The 27,945-nt window shown below is 38.3% G+C and overlaps 1 protein-coding gene and 1 long non-coding RNA gene across 2 annotated transcripts in view; one reads left to right on the top strand and one right to left on the bottom strand.

The window, feature by feature from the left end:
- The window catches only part of LOC125778317 (uncharacterized), a 62,110-nt gene that overhangs the window by 2,382 nt on the left and 31,783 nt on the right, over positions 1–27,945 (top strand). The gene's annotated exons all lie outside the window — the stretch shown is intronic.
- Positions 673–27,945, bottom strand: part of LOC105224369 (uncharacterized) — a 40,112-nt gene continuing 12,839 nt past the window's right edge. The window contains exons 3-5 of the mRNA XM_019989580.3: positions 21,939–22,200; positions 4,552–4,732; positions 673–4,483 (exon numbers count right to left, since the gene is read on the bottom strand). Coding sequence (XP_019845139.2) covers positions 2,943–4,483; positions 4,552–4,732; positions 21,939–21,998 — 1,782 coding nt within the window. The 5' untranslated portion in view covers positions 21,999–22,200 and the 3' untranslated portion in view covers positions 673–2,942. The remainder of the gene's footprint in view (positions 4,484–4,551; positions 4,733–21,938; positions 22,201–27,945) is intronic.

Genomic DNA, 27,945 nt, shown 5'->3' with positions numbered 1-27,945 from the left:
AAGCCTTGAGAAGCTCGTTTTTCTCGAAACTGTGCTTTTGAAGTCGGTTAGCAAGATTTCTCGAGAACTACTTAACTGATCTTCATGAAAGGTTACACAGGTCTTTCAGATACATTTCTTAAAGACTTGGACAAAGGATTTTTTTCGATTACAACTATTTGAAAAAAAATTTTTATTGCAATTTGCATTTTTTTTTGTAAAAAATGACTGCCAAAAATCCAGTTTTCAGTTGTTTTCCTTCGTCCTAGTTCTAAGTTAAGGTTTTAACTAAAACAGGTATTTTTTCACTTTAGATGATCTTGTAAGGAGTCATACTGCTTCTTTGTTAATAGTGAATATTTGTAACAATAAAAAATTTTAATAAATTATTTCATAATTTATATGGAAAAAATGTTTGAAAAAAGCTGTTTTTACCGAAGGAACCCCATGTAACCCCTTAAAAATCTGATATAATGAAAATTTTTTATTGAAAATTAGAATTAGAATTTTTTTTTTATAAAAAATACGGCGCACTTTTTTTGAAAATTGATTGCAGCAAATGAAACAAATTTTGGCATATTTTTTTGAGGAAAATATTTATTGAATTTTCTTTCAAGAATACAAATAAATATGTATGTATGTAAATAAATAAAAAATATTTATGATAAACATTGTACATTCAATATTTCAGAAGCATTATCGCGTATTAATAAATAAATAATAAATTATCAATTAAATAAGTTAATAAATATTTTAATATAAATTTAACTAATTGCTGATAATTAACGGTTGCAAAAGGTTTTCAGTCGAAGAAATAACAAGAAAATTATTAGAAAGTATTTAGTTTTAAAATAAGCATTAAAATAAATATAAATTAACATATTTTTTTGTTTTAATATTTAGTCTATGTTTCATATTCCTTATTAATTCATTATTTGTAATTTATAATATTTTTTAGTACTTACAACTAATGAACGCACTTAAAATATTTAGTGACTAATTCAAGCTTGCATTTAAGTTTAATTACACTATTTAATAACTTTGTAAATGTTTTGTTTTCTTGTGTTTTTTGTTGTGTGGTTACTATTTCTTATTTTTTTCCTTTTATTTAACGGTATTTTATTTGATTTTTTATTCTTTAAAAATCTATAAAAAAAAACAATATAGTAGACAAAGTAAAGCATTATGGTATATAAAAGAGGTAAATGATGTTGTACGAGTACCAAGTACAAAGCAGAAATTATATTATATTATTTGTTTTCACTGTTAAAAAAGTGCTGAATAAAGCAAAGTGAACTAAAAGCATTAAGCTGAATAACATTAAAAAATATAAATATATATAATATTTTCATAATTTATTGCTGCGCTGAATAGCTGAATTAAGAAAAACTAATCCATTTCTAAAACATACCTTGAAAAGTGACCCAAATGAAAAGTATTTCAATTAACAGTTGTAGTCTGAGTAGTTGAAATATGTGCTGAATTTGCTACAGCAAAACCTTATGTAAAACTTTTTGGCTGAATGTGGTTTTAGTAATGCAAATTAATAAGAAAATGATTTTATTGAACTGTATATGCGCTAAATGACAGAAAACTCCGAGTAAACTAACTTTCACAATATTTGTATGATATTCAAGTGATTAAGAAAGCGCTGAATTCGGTTTAGCAGTGCTAAATTGAAAAATGATGTTGCTAAATTCACACTTTTGAATATGTAACATGCGCTGAATACGTCTTAAGGCGCTGAATTTGTCTATACATGTGATAATGTCTTGCTGAATTCATTAAAGTTAACTGTAGTAACGTTTAGTTACTATTCTGACAATTCACCACATTTTTGAATAAATAGAACATAATGATAAAAAACATTCAACTTGTGTATAATGTAAAAGTATGCTGAATCAGATTTAAAAGAGCTTAATAGAAAAATCATGTCGCTGAATTCACATTTTGGCATATTTTAAATGCGCTGAATAAATTTTAAGGCGCTGAATTTGTCTACACATGTCGTCATGACTTGCTGAATTCGTTATAGTTAACGTTAGCCACACATTAATTAAAAGGGAGCTGAATCAGATTGAGTAGAATTAAATCGAAAAATCGTGTAGCTGAATTCACATCTCAGCATTTTTTAAATGCGCTGAATAATTTTTAAGACGCTGAATTTGTCTATACATGTGATAGTGTCCTGCTAATTTCATTAGAATTAACGTTAGTTGCGCTGAATTACTATTCTGACAATAGGCCGTAATTTAGAACATATTTACCATTTATTTTGCTACCAATCTATAGATAGAATTACTATAGAGCATAAGCTTGGCGTACTACGAATCAATATAGCCTTTGTACAAAGGTCGCTTGGATGCATTTGAACTTTGAATATGGCTTAGCACCGATTTTTGTTTTATTGTACACATCTTTATGTTCTTCAACTCAATAAATTACTTAAGAGTACCTAAAAACTAAGCTTCACTTCTATATTTCTTATAAAAAAACTAAAAATGTACGCACTAGACTGCCACCAATACAGAGGGCCCAAACAGACTCGAAAGGCTCGTCGAAAATTATCAATTTTAACAACAAATATTCTGATTCGTTACTTTTGAACCGTCGAATAATTCCATTAAACTTTGTAAAAACGATAGAAAATAAATATTATTTTGATAAAAACTAAAATTACTTTACCCTAGTATGTCTTACATGTTGTGATCCGAAGACCACAATTGCATATCTCAACTAACAATCCGCCCCAGAGGCATTTGCAAACGAAAGAAGACTGTCGTGAATGTGTTGTTTGTAGTCCAATCGATGCAGCGCACAATCAGTTCGCATCGGATCGGATCTAAATATAGCTATGCTGTTCGCGTGCACTAGTATTTGTATGTGTGTGATAAAGACGCCTCGTTATGCCGAGTCCAATTCGTATTTCGTTGTGTTCGCTTTATTTTTTCACTTTTCGTAGTTCATGTATGCGTTCGTGACTTAGTCAGAGTACCTTGACTGATACTTGGAGGTCCTGGTATTTGTATGACGGGCATAGCGCCAGTTAATTGCGGATTCGTATAAGCCACTGCACGTTCTTTCTCTGAATGAGCAAAGGATGAGAACGGCCGCAAACGTATATAGAGTACGGCTGATATGAGACAGGAGGTTACGAGTATACCAAGCAGTATAATCAAAGTGATCGCGAAACCAGGCGTTGTCATACAAATAAGACCATCTTCGCGTGCTGGGAAGACCATGGTTTGTGGTGCAGCCACGTTTGTGCCATTCGTCTGGTCGTCAATGGCAAAGGTGAGATCACCCGAAGAGACGACTTTAATGATACGATTGAGACCTACTTCCGGTTCGGAATCGACGGCACGTGTACGGCGTTGTACACGTCGCTCGTCACGCCGCTTTCCGATGCCGCTGCTCACATGATAAGTGTCGACGTGCAATTGTGGTGGCGGTGGACCATATTGTGACTCTGGTCCGACTTGTAGATGATGTACCTCTTGTAGATTGGGGTCAGAACACTGGTCGGGACATTGGTAGCGACAGATTTGTATTGTGCACTGGAAGTGTACCTCCATGGAGTCCGGGAATTTGAATGCTTGGAAGTGTGCATAGGAGAGCACAGACGCTGATGCGCCGAAATTCTTAATTTTCGTAAAGCGTGACATTAATTTCGGCCTGGTGACACAACCACGTTGATCGACCAATTGTATGGGTGCACGTTTACCATCGTGCGCCACACAATTGCGCACAAGCATATCGAATTTGGAATCATCATCCTTGATAGCCAACACCATAGTCATAGTTTGTCCGATCTTCACCAATCCCGAGACCTCTGAGGCCCACGGTCCTTTACCCACTTGTATCTGCATCCAACAACCTACATTGTCGCCAGCGAAATCTGCACGTACCACATCTAACATATCTACGGGGAATGGCCGGAATGTCACGCTTTTCTCATACTGATCGTGCCATGTGCAACGCAGCTTACGCGCTTGATCCCACACCTCTTGCACTTGCGGATCGTATTGTATGACAATAATATTCTCAAAGTAGGTGCCCGAACCAGATTCATGTCCATAACCATACAAACCATTCTCAGTATTGCCCGATGTACCGCACTCATGCAGCCCGATATCGAAAGTGGCCGAAGTGCGTCCCAGTCCCGATGGCAAATGCACGCAATTCATATTACTATAGTGTCCTTTCGAGAAGACAATACCATAGAATGGTTTATCGAATTTCACAAACACTTTCATGCCATTCTTCTCGCACTTTACATCCAGTGAAATTATTTTCGGCATGTCCTGCACCGGTGACGACCAGATCTCGTTATTGCTTGAGGCGCCGACGCTCAAATCGGGCAGCACTTGTTGCGCGTGCACTTGCTGTGGTGGCGGCCGTTGTGGTGGTAATGGCGGCGGTGGGCCTTGATAGGCCAACTGTGCGGGTGGTGGTGGTGGACCGAAAGGTTGTCCCAGACTTAGTGGAATGCTCTGATGATTGCCTAAAGTCGCAATTAGATAAAGATTTAAATACTTTGTTTTTTACTAAGAACATCATAACCGAACTTACTACGTGCTGGTCCTGGACCTGGTTGTTGTTGTTGAATGTTGTGCTGATATAGCACCTTTGGTGGTTGCTGTGGTTCCGATTCCGATTCCAGCGCTACCTGATCGACCTCATTGTCATGCTCGGAAATTTCCTCTGTGCCAGTGATAGCTTTGACTACGTCCACATCATCTGCAAGCGTGATCTGTAATGTTTCAAGTAATAAAGAAACAGTTATATGACTATTTGAAGACTTTTTAAGACATAAATTTAGAAAAAATATATTCAAATATTTGTTTGTAGCATCAGTGCTTATAAAGGCTTTTGGTTTAAGGATCTTTCGAAAGTCTCAACCGTGTCTTGAAGTAAGAGAAATATACTATTTAGAAGGGAAAAAATCACAGGGTAAATAATTCGGTCATTAAAGTAGATGAGCTCTGACTTTTATTTCTGTGCTTGTAGTATTGATTTCTTTCTGGTTAAGTTCTTCTTCTTTGTCGTCGTAGACACCACTTACGCGGTTATTGCCGAGTTCACAACAGAGTCTGTTTTCTTCTTTTTTTTCCAGGACGGGTCCCAAACCCAGAGCACAACCCTGGGGAGTGATGTTTAACCATCTCATTTTAGGTCGTCGTCAGACATGTGGTTTTTTGGCTGCCGTGGTCTAAGACCGGAAGTCATGAACTGCTTGAGCCATATGTAAAATAGTCGTTTCTGGCTATTCCCAAGTAAATGGCGCTCTGAGAACTTTCCTCACTAGCGTGAACTTCTACACACGACTCCATCCTCATACTCCACTACTAGACGTTAGTTTGGGCGGTTCTTAACCCTTTGGTACCACGAGGAGCGAGCTAGCTTATAAATCCGATAATAAAAACATTCGGGGCTTATAGTGAGATAGAATCAAAGAAACAGTGGAAAAAGTGTTTGCCTTACACTTGCGTTGAGTTAATTCAACAACTTTAGACAGAAGAGAGGCCACTGAATATTTTTATAATAATGTTGTATAGGAAAAGGTAGTATCTCTTGAAAATCTGGGACATATGAACCTTCAAGCATTCAACAATTTTTAAACAGATTTATATATACATACATATACTTAAAGAATAGTATATAGAGGTGTTCATTCATCATAAGACCAGGGCCATCTACGCTAAACAAGGGCAAACATCTGAGAGTAAAACATTTAATAGAACGCTTTTGAACCCACTGCTCCGATTTAGAGCGATCTCGCTACCGCTTGGATAATACCATTTTTCAAAGGATTTCAATAGCATTTGAGAATGAAAACTTTTAGGTCTTTGGAGTCCTATTCTTGTACACGCCAACATTTGGTGGACAATAGAATGTTATCTGTTAAAATTAATGCTTCCTGAAAATCTTACGTCCCTCGGAGCCATTCTTACTGGCATTTGAACAAACGGTCTCCAATTTCAAACGATCTCGATACCAGCCCCTTGTTAAGTACTATTTTGAAAAAGATCTCAAAAGCGCGTTGAAATCTCAATACAGTTTTAGACCTTTGGAACTTACTACTCGCAGCTAGCCATACATGTAAACCACATACGATTTAACAAAAAATACCAATAGGTCCATTATCCGCTTGTCATATCTGTTTTGTCTCCCCATTAACATCAATTCCTACATAGAGCACTTGCCAATCAAAATCAAATCAGACCAATCAACCATAAATATGCGTAAGCATTCACAATCAAGAGATCCGCAAAGCTCCAACGGATTTCAAATGTTCCAATTACCAAGTGCGCGTATTCACTGAAGATGCACCTAATTGCATAAGACCATAATGGGTTGCTCCAATCACACACCACGAAGCATAAATGTAGTGTCAATTAACGGGAGTACTTCATATGTGTGACACGCAAGGAAAAAGTGCACCAATTTCGCTTTTTCCAACACAATCATCACAATCACTTCCAGCAAACGCTGATGGCACCTGTTCTTAGTAGACGCACCAATGCCACTGAAACAGTGCCATAACGGGACAAGTGGTAGAATGAGTTCAAGGCTAGAAAACGTGTCAGTGGTTGGTGATATTTTTAGATAAAAAAACGTGCCACGAAGCCATTTGCGCATATATTATTCATCTGTGCATTTACAGCTATGGCTTTCTGTGCAAATCTATTTCTGGCTTGGCTGTATACTTTTTAAGGTTTTGCTTTCTTTTTGTCTAGCTTTGGCTGTGCATTTTCTTTTATTGGCCATGGACTTGACGATTTTCCTAGACGCAAAGTTGTTGGTAGAATTTCTTCTGCTTTAATGGTGACAATTCATCAGCAAGACAAACCAGTTGATGATACGATATCGTCGGTTATTGTTGGTTATTGCTGATGAGCAGCAATCCATCATCATCAACAACCATCAACGATTGCATGCAACATATACTTATGTGGTATATACATATGTATGCATACAGGTAGAGAAATGCATTTATAACAATATGGAAGTATATTTGTATGTATTTATATAGCAACTGAAATATCACCGAACCATATAAGGTAGGAAGCTGCGGCATTTTTACAGGAAAAAAGAAAAAAAAATAACTTCGCCGCAACGATGCTACAATACCCCTCAAAAACACAAAAGTACTTGATTTTGATCAGTCAGTTTGTATGGCAACTATACGTTATAGTCGTCCGATCTGAAGAATTTTTTCGGAAATTATACTATTGTGTTGGCTAATAGTCCGTGTCAAATTTGATGCAGATATCTCATCAAATGAAAAAGTTTTCAATACAATGACTCGATTTTGATCGTTCAGTTTGTATGGTAACTATACCTTATAGTCGTCCGATCTGAACAATTTCTTCCAAGATTATTCCGTTGTCTTGGCCAATAATCTGTGGCAAATTTGATGAAGATATCTCACCAAATGAAAAAGTTTTCCATAGAAGAGCTTGATTCCGATCGTTCCGTTTGTATGGCAATTATATGCTATAGTCATTGGATCTGAACAAATTTCTCGGTAAATATAGCACTGTATTGGAAATTAATCTGCGTCAACTTTCACGAAAATATCTCGTCAAATAAAAAGGTTCCCCATACAAGCCCTTAAATTTGATCGATCGGTTTATATGACAGCTATAGGTTATAGTGGTCCGATAACGACAGTTTCGACAAATAAACCAAGAAACGGGAAAGAAAAGGACATGTGAAACTTTTCGGATTGATAACTCAAAAACTGAGGGACCATTTAGCGTAATTAGAGAGGCAGACGGACATATGTAGCTAACAGACCCTACGCGTCACGCTGATCGTTATATTTTATAAGGTCTTCAACGATTCATTCCTCATCATTCTCTCGTACAGGGTATAAAAATGAATTCTTAATATATATATACTCATATAAGTCCATACAAAAGAGCATCACGGAATATGCCGGTACTGTGGCAGGCGTGTAAGTAAGATGCGCAGACTAGCGGTATAAACTACCGGAGCTATCATGTTATGGACTTCTTTGCCGGCGCATGCGTGCACAAGTGCATTCGCTCACAAACACACTGACATACATTGTCAACAGGGAAAAGCGCCGTTTTACATGAATGACTGCTGTGCCAGCAATCGAACACTTATACCGTTTGCAGCTTGTTTACTGCGAAAATCAAACAGACCCACACTTACACTTCACTTATCATGTATATATATATATATTTACATATACACATATATATACATATATGTGTTCCTAGAGACGACATGAATTTCTTTACGCATGCGCGTTAAACACGACATCAACGCATCACTCGCGACGCTGCACACATTCATTTGTTGCCGGATAGTCGGTACTGGGCTTATTTGGTTTTGGCAGTGAGTGTTCGATGGAAAATTAGATAGTTTGTCGAAGTGTTGTTGCTGTGTTGTTGAGTGCTTTCTATTGACAATAAAAAATTCAGCAGACAATGACAGCTACGAGCTACATGCATACTTGTGCTACTAACACTTGTGCCAATACGCACTGCAAATATTGCAAAAACAGACGCATATGCACTTTCCTCGATGACAAATGAAAACGGAACTGTTAGAGGTTAGCTTAAGGTACCTGAAATGCGCAAAGTACTTGAAATTTTAGCAACATGTAGGTCACAACTTGACTTGATGGGGGACATAAAAAGGAGAGGTGATTATTCCATTTTTAAAATCGATAATGGCGTTTGTTGTTGGTTTGATGGTTAGGTTTTGTGATTGATTCCCAATCGAAACAATTACAGTCATGTTCTTTGTTATGCTGGCAGCTCGGCATATGGAATAAACCTTCATATTTCGATGAAATATCTCAAACCATTAAAAATCTTCTAAGTGATGAGCTGCTATGGATGGCCACAGAAGTGAGAGCAGAAGCTGTGTTTCCACTTCGCCATTTTATGTACGACAGTGGTCACCGAAGTCAATGCAATCAATGTTTAGAAGCTCTATAACTGATGAGAGACGTGCTTAACTGAGTGTAAGGAACTCACAAGACCTTTTTGTTAATAATATTTATCAATAACGAGCTCGCGACGGCATAAATACCGACATGTCTGACGCTCTAACGTTTTATATGTAGATCCAAACGATTCCGTGATTAACAAGTCTTCTTCACCGTCCTTATCGGCGTTGACACCGTTTACGCGGAATAGTATTGCTCAACTGAAGCTATAAAATTTTTCCAAATTTCCGGCATTGTTTGGATTCTATCCTAAAAAACTGCGAGGGTTCTGTTCTGATGTGAACTATGTATATTCTATAAAGGGAAAGTTTTGGGTTTCCCAAACGCTGTTTTCCAAATATTTTTAATCGTTTGTGCAATATGAGCGAGCGTTTTTAATATTATTGCCTCGTGTCGCAACTTTCAGGCGTTCTTCGGCAATCGCTCACATCAATTTGATTAGTTAATTTCGGTAGACTTCCAAATAAATAGCTCCAGCCAATTTTTGAGAATCATAATACAATATGTGGTTCTGATCCCACCAAAAATAGAGTATAACTTTGGCGTTTTTCTGGTTTGGCACGTTTCACACAGAATTTGTGCACATATACTCGAGGTTTTCCTAATGAACCCATTTTTCAACCTCAGTCTGTGCATAGGTTAGGTTAGGTTAGGTTAGGTTACTCTGGTAGGCCAATGAACCACGCATAGAGTTTTGATCCTTTGCGATACCAGATGGAGTTCAGGTACTAGATCCATGAGGAGTAGTCATCCTTCGTTTTTGAAATACTTTTCATACTTATAGCAAACAAAATCCTTTTTTTAATGTAACCGGAGGCTTTTAAGCATTTTGAAATAACCGACTAATGATTCTGCGGGCTCTTCTTGTGTTTGGCAACAATTTTCATCGCGCAATGCTTTCAGTCCTCATCATCAAACAGTTTTGGCCGCCCAAGATTCTTTCAACTTTTGAAGCCCTGCTTAATCGGGCAAAGGGTGTCTTCGATTCACAACAGAGGTTTTTCCAATACGGATATTATATTTATAATTTTTTGCCACATCCACTATGTACCGATTTTGTATGTTTTCAAAAACACCCTCAGGCCTCAGATTATTACCGACTGGAAAAAAATATCAATTTCAGTTTTGCAAACTATATGACATTATTATGGGAACTATTATTTTTACGATATTCAGAAATAATAGATAAAAGCGAAATCGCCGGTAAATGAAAAATCGATTATTATTCCGAGGAACCATCCTTACCGCGCTTGCAACAAAATGTAAGAAACTTTGATCTCCATTGACAACTTGCCTTTTAGCTCTGTACCAATGGATTGCACGTACCCTTAGCAGGCATTTGTGGACAACCCAATCCTGTTCAACTGCAAAATCCATCTTGCCGCAATCTTAGGTGTTCTTACTGGACACTATCCAAAAGGCATTCATGTGCATGATGCATTGAACTGGGTTGTGGCGTACCAGATGCACTAGGTGGCAGACCAATATTCATAGTTGGCGGTCCGTGGGGTGATACCAAATTTTTTAGATGCATTCTAGGGGGTGGTGGTTGGTGGTTTACCTCCCGGTGAAGGCTAATGTGGTGATGGATAGGGCGATTATAATTGCCTTTGCTGTGACGACGGCTGTGAACTACTATTGGTACCCTAACTGCCCTGACCTGGGATCGAACGAGATGATACATCTATTGCGCTTTCCAAAGGCGGGTATTTCATACCACCAGGCTCTTGAGTGCCGCATGGCGAACCTTTAACCAGGTTTTCTACATATGGTGTTGGTTTCATTTGAACACAATCATTTGAACCTTGTCACAGGCAAAGTGGAAATATACAGGAACTTTTTCCTAAATTGTCCGACCTTTGCATTAATGAGGTTGAAACAGCGAACCAGGAGACATAGCGGTTTGTTCTACTTTGTAAGAGCTTTAGGTAACACAACGAATCGGCCGTCTAAACTATTCAAGTGAGATCTCTTTTGTGTTCGACCACTTAACCTAACCTAACCTGACCTATTTTTAGCAAGTAGATATATCTCTTTGACTATTTATCTCTCTCATTAGCTAAGCATTACGTAATCATTCACGAACTCATGCTTTAAATTAGAGATATATTATGTTTGACTCCACAATGTAAGTTCAACCAAAATTTCCTCAAATGTTTTGCTGTTGTTTTTTCTATTCACCAACTACCGTGTCCTCAGTTCAGTTCACTCGATGATTACCTTTGACTCGCCAAAGTCATAAATCAAGTTAATATACAATAGCGATAACAACAACAACAAGTGATTAACATTCGCGCAAAATCAAACAGCGAATGCAAATTAAAGTTCAACCACAACAACAAAAAAATGATAATTTTCCAATTCGGTAGAAACTCATTACAGCCTAACCGAATAGTTAACTGTATATTTTAGTGTTTCGTTTGTTTCTTATTATTTTTCGGTAATGCGAAAACGAACTGTAATTACAAACAAGTCGCGGAGAAAAATTATCGTCAAGCAAGAAATCGACCTAGTTTCGGCAAACGAAAGTCAAGAAGCGCGGCCAAGTTGGGCTGAACGTGGCGGGGCGAGAAGCGCGGCGAAGAAGAAGAAAAATAGTTTCGCATTTTTAATTGAATGAGCAAAAATTTCGTTTCCAGTTCAGTTGAGCACCTTGTTGCCATTAACACACTAACAACAACCTCGTATTTATATACATATGTATGTATGTGAGTGTCTGCGCAAGCGCACAAGTATTACGCTTTTATCACTTTTAACGACTCTACAAAAATGTTAATTAACTACAATTCAATGATGATTTCGGCGAAAACGCGCGGCAAATCAAATTGAATGAAAGCAAAAACAACAACAACAACAACAGCAATAACACAACTAAGTACACGTCCAGTTCAAAGTAGTCGAACGGCAATGCGGCAATAACAAACAGCGCTACCAAGTGAACCATGAGAATAAAATCGCCTGCAACAACAGAAACAACAAAAATCAATCGAATTGTAATGAAAACGAAATGCCACACCACACGCGCGCACCCGCGGCACAGGCGGCGCGCCGCAGTCGACAAGGAAACGGCCTATTTGCAACCTGTTCACCGCCACACACAAATTCGCCCATACAAAAACAACAAAAACACGTTAAAAGAGATGAACAGCCGAAATGGCAAAATGCAAACTTAGTGATTTTTGCACCGAAAGTCAAGGCGCTTGACGGCGCGTGGCGTGTAGCTGGTGTTGTATGGGCGCAGAGCGGCTGCGCCACGCAGACTGGCCATTTGCTGATTGGATTTCTGAATGGCTCGGCGGCGCGTTGGGAAGCATGTGCGTCTGCGTTTATTGCGTGCGCGTACAACAACAAAATGCTGCATGTTGCTGCCGGCATGCTGAAATGGGGCAATTGCCTTTTTCTGTTATTGTTGCCAGCGACGACCAGCAGGCCATTTCAGCTGGTTGGACAAAAAAGAAAAAAAAACTGGCTATTGCCTTAACAGCTTACTCGGCGGCGACGAGCGCGTAATATTATGCATTGGTGCCGCTGGCTGTCGGCGCGGCAAAGAGTGTCGCCTCGTACGCGGATGCGTTGCACACATATATGTGAGCTAGTGAGACAGCTAAGCGCATGCGTAAAAGCCTAAGCCGCTCAGTACAAGCTGCCAGTGTGTTAAAAACGCACAAATCAACGTAGAAAGGCTGCGAAAAAACAAGTTGAAAAACGCGCGTAGAAAGCAAAACAGTAGTAAAAATCGCCAATGAATGATCGACGCACCGCAACGGCATTTAACATATAAATTTGGCATTTTAGAATCGCTTTGGGCGAACCTGTTCGCCATGGCCGCTTTTCACCTTCGCAAACGCTTGCAGACAGCGCCGCTTTTTCGCGCTATTTCTCTTTAATTTTTTTCTACTTTTTTCGCAGAAAACTCAAGCGCCTTTGCGGCAGGATTGCAATCTCAATGAGAAATGAGGAATTCGCTGCGTCGAAGATGTCTGCCGGCGCAGCTAGTACTAGTGGTGCTGATGCTGGTGTGGTACGTTGCCCAAAATGTCGCTTATGCTCGTACAATGTAGTATATTGGCATGTTTGCGGTTTCGTTTTCTATCCGCCTTGTGGCTTCGTACACATTTTCGGCTGTATCCATCATTGATTTTATTTGTGGCGGTGAAAGTTGTTTACTTTTCTCAGTTAGTTGCCTGATTTCAGGGAAATGATTGCTATCGCACTTTGTGTCCATGTATGCGTGTGCGTTTGTTAGTGTGTATGCGTGTGATTGCGCTTGTGCGGAAAAGGAAATCTCGATCCAGTTATGGAGGATAAAATGTCCCATATATCATTGGGTTTGGATAAAATGAAATACTATATGTTCGACTTTTAGCACTAATGGATTTGTACACTTTCTCAAGCAATACATGTACTTATGTATATTCTCATGACCTGTAACCCTGTTGAGATATATATAAATTGATGATTCCATCGTTAAGCCTTATCAGTGGCCATTACCAGAAACCCTTCAGTACATTTTGCTTCGACGCAAATTTTGGGTGGTATCTGGAAGTATTTGCTACGTTGAAGTTATAGTCAGTATGACAGACCTTGACATCCAGGGTTACGAATTCGCACGAGTATACACCGTCCTTTGGTTGAGGTTTGCGACCGTCATACTATCCGTCTATAGAAGCCAAAAGAGCAGAGGTAATCAAAAGCTTCAGAATGTGACTGCAATGGTGGCGTACGTCAACCAAAGAACGGTGGATCAACAGATTGATACCGTACATCAATTCATAGATAGACTGACGAAAAGGGAACCTGGATTTTCATTCATAGATAGATTGACGACATGGAAACTTGGATTTCAATTCATAGATAAACTGACGAAATGGGAACCTAGATTTACATTCGTAGATAGGACTAACGACATGGAGACCTGGATCTCCACCTGACTAAAAGTAGACACGGATGCCTTAGAAGCTACATACTTGTACAGATTCCATCATGACATTAGTCCAAACTGTCTGACGTCTGCAGAATATGTAGCAGACTCTAAAGATGTATTATTTTATTGCTTTTTAAGTATAAGGAAAGAACTTAAAACTGCTAATATTACGTGAGAAAATTTGATGACAGTTATTGTTCATTTCACTGAGAATTGGAAAGTTGTCAGCGTTGGGTCAGTCTCAATCATGACAAAGCTAAGATGTATAGAACAGATTAAGTGTCCATTAGTCTCTACTATATAAGAGACTTAAAAGTGTTATTACTCCGACGAAGTAATATTTAATCAGGTGGTTGCGTGGGGTTCCGTGCCCATATACTGGAGAGAGAGTTGTGGTAAGAAGAAGCGGTTGGAGAAGACGGGCAGTGAGCGTCTTTACGGATAGGTCAAAGCTTGGCGGAAAGTTGGCGGAGGGGTTTATTGTCAGGGTCCTCTCTATCAATTCCAGCTTCAGACTTTCTGACTATTGTAGTGTCTTCCAACTGAGGTTGCATTCATTAAGGTAGCAGTAAATTCCAGGGTGCAGCCTTCTTCCAGAAATGACTATCTACTCAGATAGCAGAGCGGGGATACTAGCCTTCAGAATTGGTCAAGGAGTGCTTAACCTCGCTATCAATAGCATTGAGATAAGACTGGTATGGGTGCCAGGCCACAGCGTAATCCCAGGAAATTGTAAAGCTGATGAGCTAGCAAGGAAAGGCTCCCGTATCCTCTTGGCCACCATCGCCACTTGCGCTGTCACAAAAGTCTTTGGCCCAAGATCGATCGCAAGAGATCTAGTGATCTCTTTGCTCACAGTAAGGGTAGCTTCTCCCAACTCAATGACTTTGGGAACAAGCAAAATTTTCGCATTTGGGACGAAGAACAGCCTGAAGTGATTCAAGAGCTGTCATTTCAACCAGAAAAAGCAACGGTTTGGTATGGTTTGTGGGTCGATGGAATCATCGCTCCATATTTCTTCAAAAATGATGCCGGCAACATGGCCATAAGTACCAATTACTTGATGACTGACATTAAAGCTCGTTATTTCGGTAACATTTAGTTTCAACAAGACGATGTGATGTCACACCGTTCATTTGGGTTTACGTAAAAGCTATGCGGGCAATCCCGCTTCGATTCAAGCCTTGGAGCGAAACATTCATTCATCATTGTCATTCGCCAGTTACCAGGTTCTTTCTTTAAAAAAGTAGAGAACCTAAAAATGGATCACCCATCATTAAAGAATTCCATATATCCATGCGTAGCTGATATTTAAGCTATTTTTTCTTTTTGGTGATGACTTAAATGAGATGTTAAGCTCACCACCTAGCACCTAGCTATTTAAAGGGTGGCAACTAGTATTTCTTGTTATCTGGCGCGTCGATAAGATCTCATTATAAGAAAAAAATATTAAATTATAAGGCGGAGTACCTTCCCGTCACTATAATACCTCATACTTGGAGAAAATTTGGTAGAAGTGTCTAAGAATCTATTTTTCGCAGTACCAAGCTAAAAAATTTATTCGTTTTTTACCCACTCTAAAGTATATCCTTAAGATTTTAAAACAATTGATACAAAAGTTCACTAGGCGTACCCCTTAAGAACTATGCCCAGGCCTCAAAAACTTATTTTTAGAAACCCAAAAAAGAATTTTCTTCTCTTATTTCAATATTACATGTCCAAAAAAGACATAATCTTGAAATACAATTATGCTTTCAAGACAGTAGCTCCTACAAATGTCTGCATAAACAATTCTACTCTTTAAAAGAAGTCACCTTGTGTTAAACTTTTCGGCTAAACTAAAAAAAAAAATATACAAAAAAATAGCACATAATTTCCCACACACCAACGCAGGGAACATATAGTACTGCAGCGAAATGTTGCTCCTTTCCACCAATGTCACTCATACGCCAGCGCCTTGATGCGCTTATCAAGCGTAGCATCGCATTGAAATGTGAAATGCACTCATTCCGCTTGAGCGGCAACATTTAAACGCAAAGCGACAGCACGAGCAACAATAGCAACAGCAGCAACGAGTTGAGGCGTGCAGAATTCGTGATGTATTTAACCGTTAAATCAGACATTTTGACATTTACCTGTAGCTTACATTACTGGCTGCTGGCGAAAAGCCCTTACACGACCAAAGGAACCGAACGCCTGCTGCCGCTGCTGACATTGTCGCGCTTGCTGTTGTTTCTTTTGATATTGTTGCTCTTATTGCTTTTGTTGTTTTTGCTGTTGTCGTTTTTGTTGTTGTTGCTGTCGATTCAACGCAATTAAGGCAGATTTCACTTTTCATATTCAAGCACCAAGCAGAGAAGGCAAAACGGCAACGCGCTGAAAGCGAAAATCTCACGAATGATGCGCTGAAGGTACAGGCAACACACATACACACATGCACATAGACAACACTCGTGCCTAGCAAACAATCAATAAGCACTCTTCCTTTCCATTGCAACGCTGACTCTAGTCGGCGATTTCGATGCGCTCCTTTGCGTTCGTTCCAGCCCTGCCAGCTGCCGGTGTATATTTTGCGGCGTTGACTGGCTTTTGACCTCGCCACTCGACTCAAGTACCCACATACATACACACGTACATACGTACATATGCGCCTGGTGCTTACCTCGATGCGCTGCGGAAATCTCTGGGCAGTGTCATTATTATTTTCGCTTTTCCTTAGCCAGCCATATTGTTGTAGCTGGAAGTTGCTGTTGATGCAGGTCTCAAGCGCTAATACGTGAAGTGAAGAAGCGTATATATTCGCAAGCTGCGCGGCTATGCGGCTGCCAAGTTGTCAGACAACGAAAGCGCCACACTTAGCCACGCCGCACTGCATCATTGTATCACGTTCTTGGCGCATTTTCATGCACTTTCTCCCGATTCTGGATACCACACACACACACACACACACAAACACACATCCGCGTTGGGCGCGCACACACACACATTGGCTTTGTGGTGCCACAGAGACCACTGCAACCGCGGCCGTTGCCGTTGCCGCGTGTCATCTTCGATATGACTGACTTTCGGCACTTGGCCGTCTGCTGCGCTGGTTTGCTAACCTGCCTGGAATGTACTTACTCACTCAGCGCTCAGGCTAAATATGCACAGACAGTTTTTAGCTCGTTTTGCATTCCTGTTTTTTGCATTTTCATTTCTTTTTTTCTACATACATACATATACATTCATGCCATTTATTCACAATTTTTATCTTCTGCCGCGCTGCGCATTGGAGGTCAGCAGCGCACCACATTTTTGTGGCTGCGACTAGCTTGATTCCGGTGTTATCGTCATCACAGTCATCATCATCATCACGAATACCACCGCACAACATCAACAGTAATGGCATCATCATTGTGATGGCCGTCATCATCATCTCCTCACACATAACCGTCTGTCAGCTAAAAGCATAATGACGAAAACAACAAAAACACAAATCGCAAATCTTGTTGTTTTTCGCATACAAGTTGCCACTGCCACTGCCACCAGCCAGCAGGAAGACACCGCACCAAACCAAACCAAAGCAGCCCGAGCTAACGACATCAAATGACGCCAGCGCGCCGTCGTCTTGTCTGTGGTTTGGTTGCGCCGCTGCTGCTGTTAGTGCCGCTGGCCGCGAACGGGTTGCATTGCGCTGCTTCACTTTTTCCTGCATTTGAATATGCAAATCGTTTGTTGGTTGGTTATTTTTATCGTTTTGTTACGTATTTGTTGTTGCTTTGTTGTCTGCAAGCACGAGCATTTCTCATCAATTTTTATTGACATCACTTTTCCAGCATTTTTTCACTCTTGCTCTTCGACACGAATTTTCGGTTGTAATTTGTTGGTTTTTGTTGTTTTTTCGGTTGTTTGTTGTTTTGGCTGCTTTCATTGCGCCAATTTTACACAAATAACCTGTATATTGGCTGCATTAACCCGACTTGCAAATCTGGTAATAATAATGAACTTCAAAAATTACAGACGGAGAAAATTCTTGACACGGCAGCGACGAACGCTGTTTGGATTTGATTTCTTTGCGAAAATTGGAACTTTAAATATTCAGTAAATTACTTAAAGCGGACGAAGTTGGAGTTTCAATATTATATGGTAGTGAAGCAGTTTCAGGATGTAAACAAGGATAGGGTACACATGTGGAATAGTAGGAAGATCATGAATAATTATTTTATCCCTTCTCACCATAATTAAAAAAATGCCTAAATTCAACCGATTTTGTGAAAAATTGTAGAGGCTGCAGAGTTTTACCATTGAAAAGTTAGTTGGTGTGTTAGCTGTATATCCGCAGATTGTAAAAAAGTGGAAAAATATATTAAAAACAAGTAAGGAAGAGCTAAGTTCGTTAAATGGGGTCTAAGGCGAATTTTCACCCTTTCATTCTAAGCACAAATGTGCACCGTTATATGAAAAACATACCCTCTCAATTTTATTCAGATATCTCACATATATATCACCTATATTACATATATATGCGGTATAAAGTCATCTGGAAGTTCCAAAATCTTTATGCAAGGTGCGTTCCAAAGTATGTAAATATGACTTTTTAAAGCTAACGCCCCCTGGTGGCGCCATCTATGTGTCGACTGGTGCGTTAGAATCTGTTATCTTTATTGATTGTCCAGTGATAACGATGGTCATGAAATTTCATCGATTGGAAGTGAAGTTATTGCGTTTTACGTGTCAGTATGTTTGTGTTATCGGGGCGAAAATGAGCTTCGAACAAAGAGTCAACATTAAATTTTGTTTCAAAATTGGTTAAACTTTTGCCAAAACATTACAATTGATGAAACAAATTGATTGCAAATCCCGTAACAGAATGTACGAGTGGTTTCAACGTTTTCAAAGTGGTCGTGAGGACATAAATGACGATCAACATGTGGGCCAATCAAAATCCGTGATCACCGAAAATTCCATCGAAACTGTGTGAGTTCATCAAAAATTAGCCAAAGTTTATGAAATGGAATTAAACATCTGTAAAACATCGATTTATCGCATTTTGACCGAACATTTGAGCTTACGAAAGGTATGTGCACGGTTTGTTTCGCACAAATTGACTGACGACCAAAAATTGCTAAGAATCCAACATTCGAAGGAAATCATTAAAGAGGTCAAAAAGGACAAAAACTTCCTTTACAATATTGTGAGTGGTGACGAAACGTGGTGTTTCCAATATGATCCCGAAACGAAACACCGGAGTGCTGAATGGAAGGCATCGGACGAGCCGAAACCCAAAAAATCGCGCATGGAGAAGTCAAAAGTGAAGACAATGCCGATTTGTTTTTAGGATTTCAAGGGTATTGTCCATAAAGAATTTGTTCCACCCAGCCAAATCATTAATGCGGTATTATAATTTGGAGTTTTGAAGCGTTTGGTGCGCCGTATACGACGTATTAGGCCTGAATATCGCGAAGATGAAAGTTGGCGTTTGTTGCACGATAATGCGCCGTCTCATCGATCGACGCTTGTGACCGATTATTTGACCAAAAATCACATTTTAACCATTAACCACTCCCCTTATTCACCTGATATGGCACCGTGCGACTTCTTTCTTTTCGGAAAAATGCATTTATGCTGTATTGAAGTAAAAGGAGACAATTTCGAATGAAATAAATTGATTTTGCCGAACTTTGGAACACACCTTGTATAATAAATATTGTATTTGGGTTGGTCGGTAGTTTCCTCCTTTTAGCAAGCCTATTTTATCACGAACATAAGTTTTTGAATGCACAAAGTATGCAGTGAAGGTCGTGAAGCTTGTCGTCAGTCGTCCATCCAACTCGGGTAATGACGATAACGTTGAAAAAGTTAAATAAATGGGGCCTGAAAATAGTCTTGCTTGGCAACTGAAACTCTATATCGAAACGTCTATTATAGATCGACTCAATACATTTTGGTTAATGTTGTGGGTATGAAAATACTACTGACACAAAATCTTATAGAACATCAGTAGAGGATTAATACACTTTACCAATTACATTTTGAGACCATGCCTTGAAATACTAGCAGATACGCCGTTTGTTTTATTCATGAAACACATTTCTCAGTCGTTATTTACTAAAATTTGATGATTTTACGAGCAACTGGTAGCCAAATTATATGAAACTGAACTAGCCCACAAACATTACCTAAAATTTTCAATCTTTTGATTATTTTAAGTGTGCTATGAAGTTTCTAACACAAGGAAGTAAACGTCGAAGAGCCTCTAATGAATATCTATACAAATGATCAGCGTGACGAGCTGAGTCGATTTAGTCGATTTTTGTTCCATGAGATCTCGTTCAGAAATTTCGCACACATAATTTTGTTCTAAACAAGCTACTCTTTTATCGGAACCATAGATATCGGATCACTAAAGAATATAGCTACCATATAAACTGAACGATCAAAATGAAGTATGGAAAATTTTTTATTTGTAAAAGGTATTATAGCGTCGGAACAACCCTGTTAATATATGTAAATTTGAACAAAAAAGCACTCGAAATTTAAAATTAAATTCCCTGTTTGTGGGACTGTCCTCAGTTACTGTGCCAAACATGAGCGCGATCTGTCAACCAGTTAGCTTACAGCAGCTGCTTAAGACGGTACACCTAGTAGTGTATTGCGATTTTTACAATATCGGACAAAGAATTTGTCTAAAATTTTGTATTTCTAACCACATTTCCTGAACAAAATCATTGTTTGCAAAAGGCTTACGGTGATTCAATTTTGTCACACAAGCCTACCATGAGTGGTACAAAGCCTTCAAGAACGGCCGAGTGATCGTTGAAGACATAGCTCGTTCTGGTCGACCTCTTCAACTGATGAAAATATTATTAAGATGGAGAATATGATGCCTGAAAATCGTCAGGCAAGTGTTAAATAGATGACAATAAACCTCGACATTTCTCGCAAGTCTCTTCGAATGATTTTGGTGGATATTTTGGCTGGGAAATGTGTTATTGCTCGACTAGTACCGATAAAGCTGACTTTTTCCAAAAAGAGTACCGTAAACAGGACCATATTCATCAGATTCGGTTCGATGTGATTTTTTTTCTTGTGCCCCAAACAGAAATTGCAGCTCCGTGGTCCAATTTTCAGTCGATCGAAAAGATAAAACCAAATTCGCCGAAAGAGCTGAAGGCCATCACTAAAAGTGCTAATGAAAAGTGTTTTGAGGACCGCAAAAATCGTTGGCATAAGTGGGGGACTACTTCGAAGGCGAAGACAGAATAAATTTTGACGTATAATTAAATATTTTGCGTTTTATTTACAATTTCCTAGTACATTTTTTTGTTTTTTTTTTTATTATAACAAATTGCTGACTAAATCAGTTACCAAACCTTTTCGAAAAATTTCTCTACATATTAGGTAAGAAAAACTTTCATAGACATCTCTTTCACATTATATAACACCCTACAACTATACATATCTACATATGAAAGTATTGAAATGGTTGTATAAAATAAAGCTCTTATTATTCCCACGTTTATATAAGCGAATTAAAAACTGTCACATTGCTGTGATATGAAAATTAAACACCAATGTAAGTGCAACTCTCTGCGCAATAGTTTTCAGCAAAAAATTTTCCCATTGAAAACACTTTCTCACACACTCACCTTTTCACAATAAACGTTGGCAAGCCCACTGGCCGAAGCTTTGACATGCATTTGCCGATTAACCGCTAGGCGTAGTAAAATGACAAATGCACGAAAAAATTAACAATTTGACAATAAAAGCAATCACTTGGCAATACAATATTTCTTCATGCTCACCAATATTATTCACACCACAAACGGCATCAACTACCTACACACATACATATGTATATGCGCACACACACACACATATGCGCTGGTCAACCCAGCGCTTAGATTCAAAGCTGCGCTGACAGTTAGATTGATTGAATGTCAATCCGCTTGACTGACTGCGCATGCCTGACTGACCAGCAAAGGTGGATATGATTACTGCATGCACACTTTTTGCGCTTCGATTTTTTTTTTTATTTTGTTTTTGTTTTTGCTTCGCACTTACCTGCAGTGAAAGGAAAACCATAACAGTCAATAAAATCTTTTTGATCCGCATCTTTCTCATTTTGTTGGCTTTTTTGTTGTGTTGCTACTGTTTGGGATTTCCTTTAGCTTCGTACGTGACTGTGTTGTGTCGTAGTTGTTTTTTTTTTTTGTTATTGGTGTTGGTTATCGTCGATATATGATAGCTTTTATTGTCTGTCGACGTTTATGTTGCTCTTTATTGTTGCTGTTGTTATGGTGTTATACTGTTTGTAGCGTAAAAACTGTGAAGGAAAAATGAAAGTAAAAGAATATAAATAAAATACTTGCAATCATCGATGGATATCTTTATTTCCCATAATTATGGGAAGAAATTATTAGCCAGCGTTTTAATTGGCGTTCAATGGAGTGTTGTTGTTGCAAATGAATGACAATAACGCCGCAATTATAATTATATTATTGTAATTTGAAAAAAAAATTAGCGACATGAAAGTGATTACAAATGAAAAGCAGCAGGATTGGGTCAACAGGTTTATGGCCACACATTTTATGAGTGTCTCATAAACTTTTCTGCTGCCGTGAATTGATTGTATAATCCTCTTTGTTTGGTGTAGAAACGTGCAATAAATTTCAATGTTTTCGTGTAGGCGTTGATTTCAAACGTTAGTTATGAAATTCTGATAAAAATCGACAAGATGTAGCTGTACTACCTTATTACCGGAAAACATTTCTTTTAAGATAGTAGTGTGGTAACTTGGGTTCAAAAAATCGAAAATATTTTTTGCTTAACAATGTCTTAAGAATATACTGCGAAAATTTCATACAGAAATTCGAAATATTTCGGGAGTTATAACGAGTTCTCTATAGCTTCGGAGTTGTTGAACTTTAAACGCATTTTTCTCAAAACATTGTTCTCATTGGAGAACAGATGATAGCCAAAGAATCATTCAAAAACTTCATCACAGATTCATTGTCCAATTAAATTTCGGCACTTGTATATTTTTTTCATTTCCTGAAACAAATATTTCTACAAAAAATGGAAGTAATGATCCCAGTCCTATAGAAATTGTATAGAAAGTTTGCTAAACCAACAGGAATCTTTGACGCTAATGACTTCCAAATAAATTGTATGAAAAGCTGCTTTGTTTATTTATAAAGGTCTGAAAATGTTTTTATTATTGTTAGCTAGATAACAAAAGACCAAGTTCTAAAAGTCACTCATCATCCCCGCCTTGCTATAAAGTGTAGAAGCATGGACTTTTTGGCAAACGGGGAATATCGCAATCGATGGAACGATGAGCTGTATGAGACGACATTGGCATAATTTAGCGAATAAAGAGGCAGCTGCTTTGTTGGCTAGGTCATGTCGTCCAAATGGACAAAAAAGGTCCAGCTCTGAAAGTATTCGGCGCAGAACATGCAGAGGAAGAGGAATATCTCCACTCCTGGTTTTACTTGGAGTCCCAATTGGAGTCCCAAATCGCAAAAAAAAAGAATGACTGCCGCGCTTTTATAAACTTAGCTACAACCACGTAAGTGATGTGTACGCCAATAAAAAAGAATAAGCTAATTATGTATTGTTAAATCATTGCATTCAGGATTCGTTTAGTTTAGCTCAGTAAGTAAAGAGTTCAGAATACTTATCCTTGATATCTCCTTATGTACTGGATAGTCATAAAAATTTATGTAGGAAAACTCGATATGAATTGCAAAAAGAGTATAGAAAACGATGTATTTTTCTAAAGAGCTTAAACCTTAATTGTTTTTGGCGATCAAGGTAAACACAAATGCGGAGAAATTGTTCTATGACTTGAACATCCGCCAAAGCCAATATTAAATGCTTGGCAATAGCGACAACCAGTTTGCTTACAGCAGCTGCTTAAGTCGGTACATCTCAGTAGTGGGTTGCGATTTCGCAATTGATAAAAATATCCCTAAAAAATTTGCTTTAAATTTTGTATTTTTAGCCAAATTTCGTGCGAAATTATTGCGAGTTTTGGAAAAGGCTTACGGTGATTCAGGTTTATCAAAACCACAAGCCTACAAATAGTACAAAGCTTTCAAGGTCGGTAAACAAATCGTTTAAGACATGCATACAATTTTCATTTGATAGGCACTGCTGTACAAAAAAAAATCCTCTCTAGATACAGTCGAAAAAAGTCAAAAATTGACAAAATGGCGCCGTTGAAAACATTTTCAATTTTATTCAATATTTTATCGTTTTCAACCTGTCAAGGCCCGATATTTGAACAGATCAGAAAATAATAAGTCATTGTATGGAAAACTAATGCAGAACACCCAAATAAAGCCAATAGTCATCGAAACATTTGTCTCCGAGTAAACACTAGAATGAAGAATGTACTGGGTTTTCTAAATAGGGTGATGTGATTTGTTTACAAAAAAAAACCTACTAAATGTTAAGGAAATTCGAATGTTTTTTAGTTAATATGAATTACAATCGATACGATTATGGTCTGATTATAACATCATTCGAAAGGCCTCCACGACATCTTTTGCAGCAAGGAATTCGATAAACCAACTTTTCAATTACTTTCTCCACTAAATCAAGTCTTATATCATGAATATCACGTTCAATATACTTCTAAAGCTGGAAGAGAGTTTTGTTCATTTTTAAGGCCAATGACTTGAAATAACCTCACAAGTAGTCGACCAGTGGTGTTAAATCACAACTTCTTGGGGGCCATTCAATGTCACAATTTCTTGAAATAATCGAAACTCCAAACTTTTCTCGTAATAATTCGATTGTTGCAAGTGCTGTGGCACGTAGGCCCGTCTTGTTAAAACCAAATGTTGTCAAGAACAACTTCTTACAATTGCGGTCATAAAAAGCTAGTTATCATCGATCTATACCGTTCTCCACAGACAGTAACGGTGTAACCAGCTTCATTTCGAAAGAAGTACGGACCGATGATTCCACCAGACCAAAAATCACAGCAAATTGACACATTTTAGTTGAATGTAATACTTGTTCATAAATAATTTGTGGATTTTCTTTACACCAGAATCGACAGTTTTGTTTATTTATCGCACCAATCAGATGAAAGTGAGGCTCATTGCAGAAAATTATATTCACAAAAAAATTGTTATCGTTTTTCAGTTATTCCAAGGCAAAATCAGCAGATTCCCGGCGTTTACGGTGGTCCAATGGCTTCAGTTTTGAGTGAGAACAATTTTATGCGGCTTCAAGTCCAAATCCTTACTCAAATCCGCTAGGTTGTGGTTTGAGACAGTCCCAAATCTTGAGAACGTCTTGGAAACAACAAACTGCGGTCTTCAGTAACATTTGCCTGTACGACAGCAATATTTTAATTACTGTGAGCAGTTCTTTGTCTTTTTGGCACTTGGACATTATGTAAAGAAAATGTATGTTCGAATTGTTCAACAATTCGACGAATAGCGGGCCCAGGTGGATGATTATTACGACCATAAAATGGCAAAAGCGCACGAAAAGTTGCCATTGGAGAACGATTATTTTAATTACATTTAAACTTTGTTCTTGCATATAACTTTTCATGATAAAATTGTAACTATTCATGACAGATCATGACAAATTAAAAATGGCCGAAGCGACACTTAGAAACCGTGTCATCTTTATCGAGAAACCCGGTAGTTTTGAGGAAAACTTGTTTAAGATAAGCTGATGGAGCTTATTGAACTTAGCTGATACACTATAAACTGTTTTTGAAAAAATATTTGAAATTTTAATTTACAATTTTAATGCGCTATTTTCAAAGGTGAAACTTAAGAAAAAATATTTTTCAAAATTTCACCCTAAAAAAATTATTAAATGTATTATATAGCATATATGTGCATATATTTATATGTTTCACACCAGCTTTCTATATGACTTGAGGCAAAACTCTACAAAATTCGATCAAAAAGTCATTTTCCCAGACACTTGTAAACGCGTTGAAGAAATCTGTTCATTCCAAAAATATTAAAAACGCCTTAAGGCCTTAGCAAATCAAACAAAATTAGGCAAAACTTCAAAACTGCAAACCACAAATAAAAAATCTCATGCAAAACAGCCGGCAAGAAAGACACTGTTGACCGCAAAATTTCGTTCAAAGCTATTTTAAGCTCCAGCAATAAAAGTGTAAGTGCAAAAGTCGCTTTCCTCAGTACAGCAGCAAACAAAAAAGCATAAAATAATAATAACAAGCGAGACAACAGTTAGAAATTACACACATTCGCGCCCACTTAACGCACACTTGCCACACACTTGCCGCGCACAACACGCCACTAACGCGCACTAATACCCCGATGATTGAATAAAAATCGGCTATTGTCTGCTTACAATAACACAGCGCTGATGAACGGCGGTCTATAATTCGAAAAATTGGCCAGCAACCGAAGCTGGTGAGATAAATGACGGAAAGAAGTGATATAAGTAGCGCATAAGAGGCAACAATTTCGCGCGCGCACACACAATTCTATTGAAAGTGAAAACGCGTGTGAATGTGCGAATGATGGCGAAAAAGTGAGATCGTTTTCAGCACACTACAACAACCGTTAACCGAGTGTAATACAGCCACACAATGCGAGGGGCGCAAAGAAATGTGCAAACCGCGCTTCTGCTGCTTGGCGGCGCAACACTCATCACTCACCGCTGGCTAACTGACCGCCTTTGTTGGCGCGCGAAAATTCTTGTTCGGGTGCGCAAGCGTGCTTTGTGGGAAGCGCTGCGCAAGTGTATTGAAGACCAATGCAAAACCAACAACAACAAAAATTTTTGTGCTGATGATGGCGGTCGTAAAAAATATGAATATCTCTGTGTTGTGGTGGGTGCGCGTCAGCGACTGTTCGCTCACAGGTGTGTGTGTGAAGTGGTGAAATAGAAAATCTTCTTCATAACTCAGTGTTTGATCATAATTAACAATGCGTTGTGTGCGCGTGTGCAGCCGCCAACAACAATGCCAACAACAACAATTGCTGCATTATTTGAATGCTTAGTTTAGAAATTCCGTTGCGCCGCAATGGCTCTCAAGAGAAAAGTGTTAATTGGCCTTTAATATATGCAGACGCTAATAAATAAATATGTACTTACGAAGCGTGTGTGTACACAGCTAAATGTGTGCACAATGAAAAGTGGGTCAAAACGCTTTACATCGGTTTGTGTAAGTATTGGAAAATAACCAAGAACGCAGCGCAGTCATAAAACTATTAAAGCTCAATTGCGCGCAGAGAAAGGAAAAGTGTTAACAAGCAACTAATCAAGTATTAAGTGTTATTAAGGAAATTGCTTAAGAGCAAAAACAAGCGGGTATTTTAAAATTGTAATAAAAGAGTCGATAAAAAGTTTTGTAATAAAAGTTAATGGATTTGTCATCCACAAGCAAGCGAATTGAACTAAAAAACAGAAGACTCAAGCAACGAACCCAATGGAAAATATTCACTTAATATACAATTACAAAACAAAATATTATTTGAGGAGTAACAGGATATTTTAAATTATGGAAAAATAATTCAATGTGCGTAATATATATATTTTTTACATATGAGTTTATGAGCTCACTTATTTTTCGTGATTGCTATCGAAATTTAAACTTTACTGATAAGTTAAAAAAAAAATTTTCCTAAGTGCTAAAATTTCCATGAAATCTACAGTATATAAAGTTTTGGAAACCACAGTGCAGTAAATTCTATAATCAAAAGCCAGAGGACCACTTTCGGTGAGAAACCCCACCTTTTGTCAATGGCTCCTCTACAGCAGTATAAGGCCGAATTTGGCTCTCTCTTCGATATTCGGATTCCATAAAAGCTGCCTATCCAGGGTGAACCCTAGATATTTCACTGTATCCGTCGTTTGCAGGCGCATGTCGCTCAATTACGGCAGTAGAGCCGCCGAGATCTTATATTTACTAGTAAAAAAACACAACTGGGTTTTACTTGAGTTGACGGCAAGACCATTGCCGACTGCCCAATTTGTTACGACGCTGAGATACCCCTGCGTCAACTTATGCCCGGTACTCAGGAACTTTCCTTTGACTAAAAGTGCTACATCGTCT

This window comes from Bactrocera dorsalis, chromosome 4 (genome assembly GCF_023373825.1).
Source record: "Bactrocera dorsalis isolate Fly_Bdor chromosome 4, ASM2337382v1, whole genome shotgun sequence".
Taxonomy (NCBI): Eukaryota; Metazoa; Arthropoda; class Insecta; order Diptera; family Tephritidae; genus Bactrocera; species Bactrocera dorsalis.
Note: the sequence above shows the minus strand (reverse complement) of the source record. Positions and strands in the feature narration are given on the sequence as shown.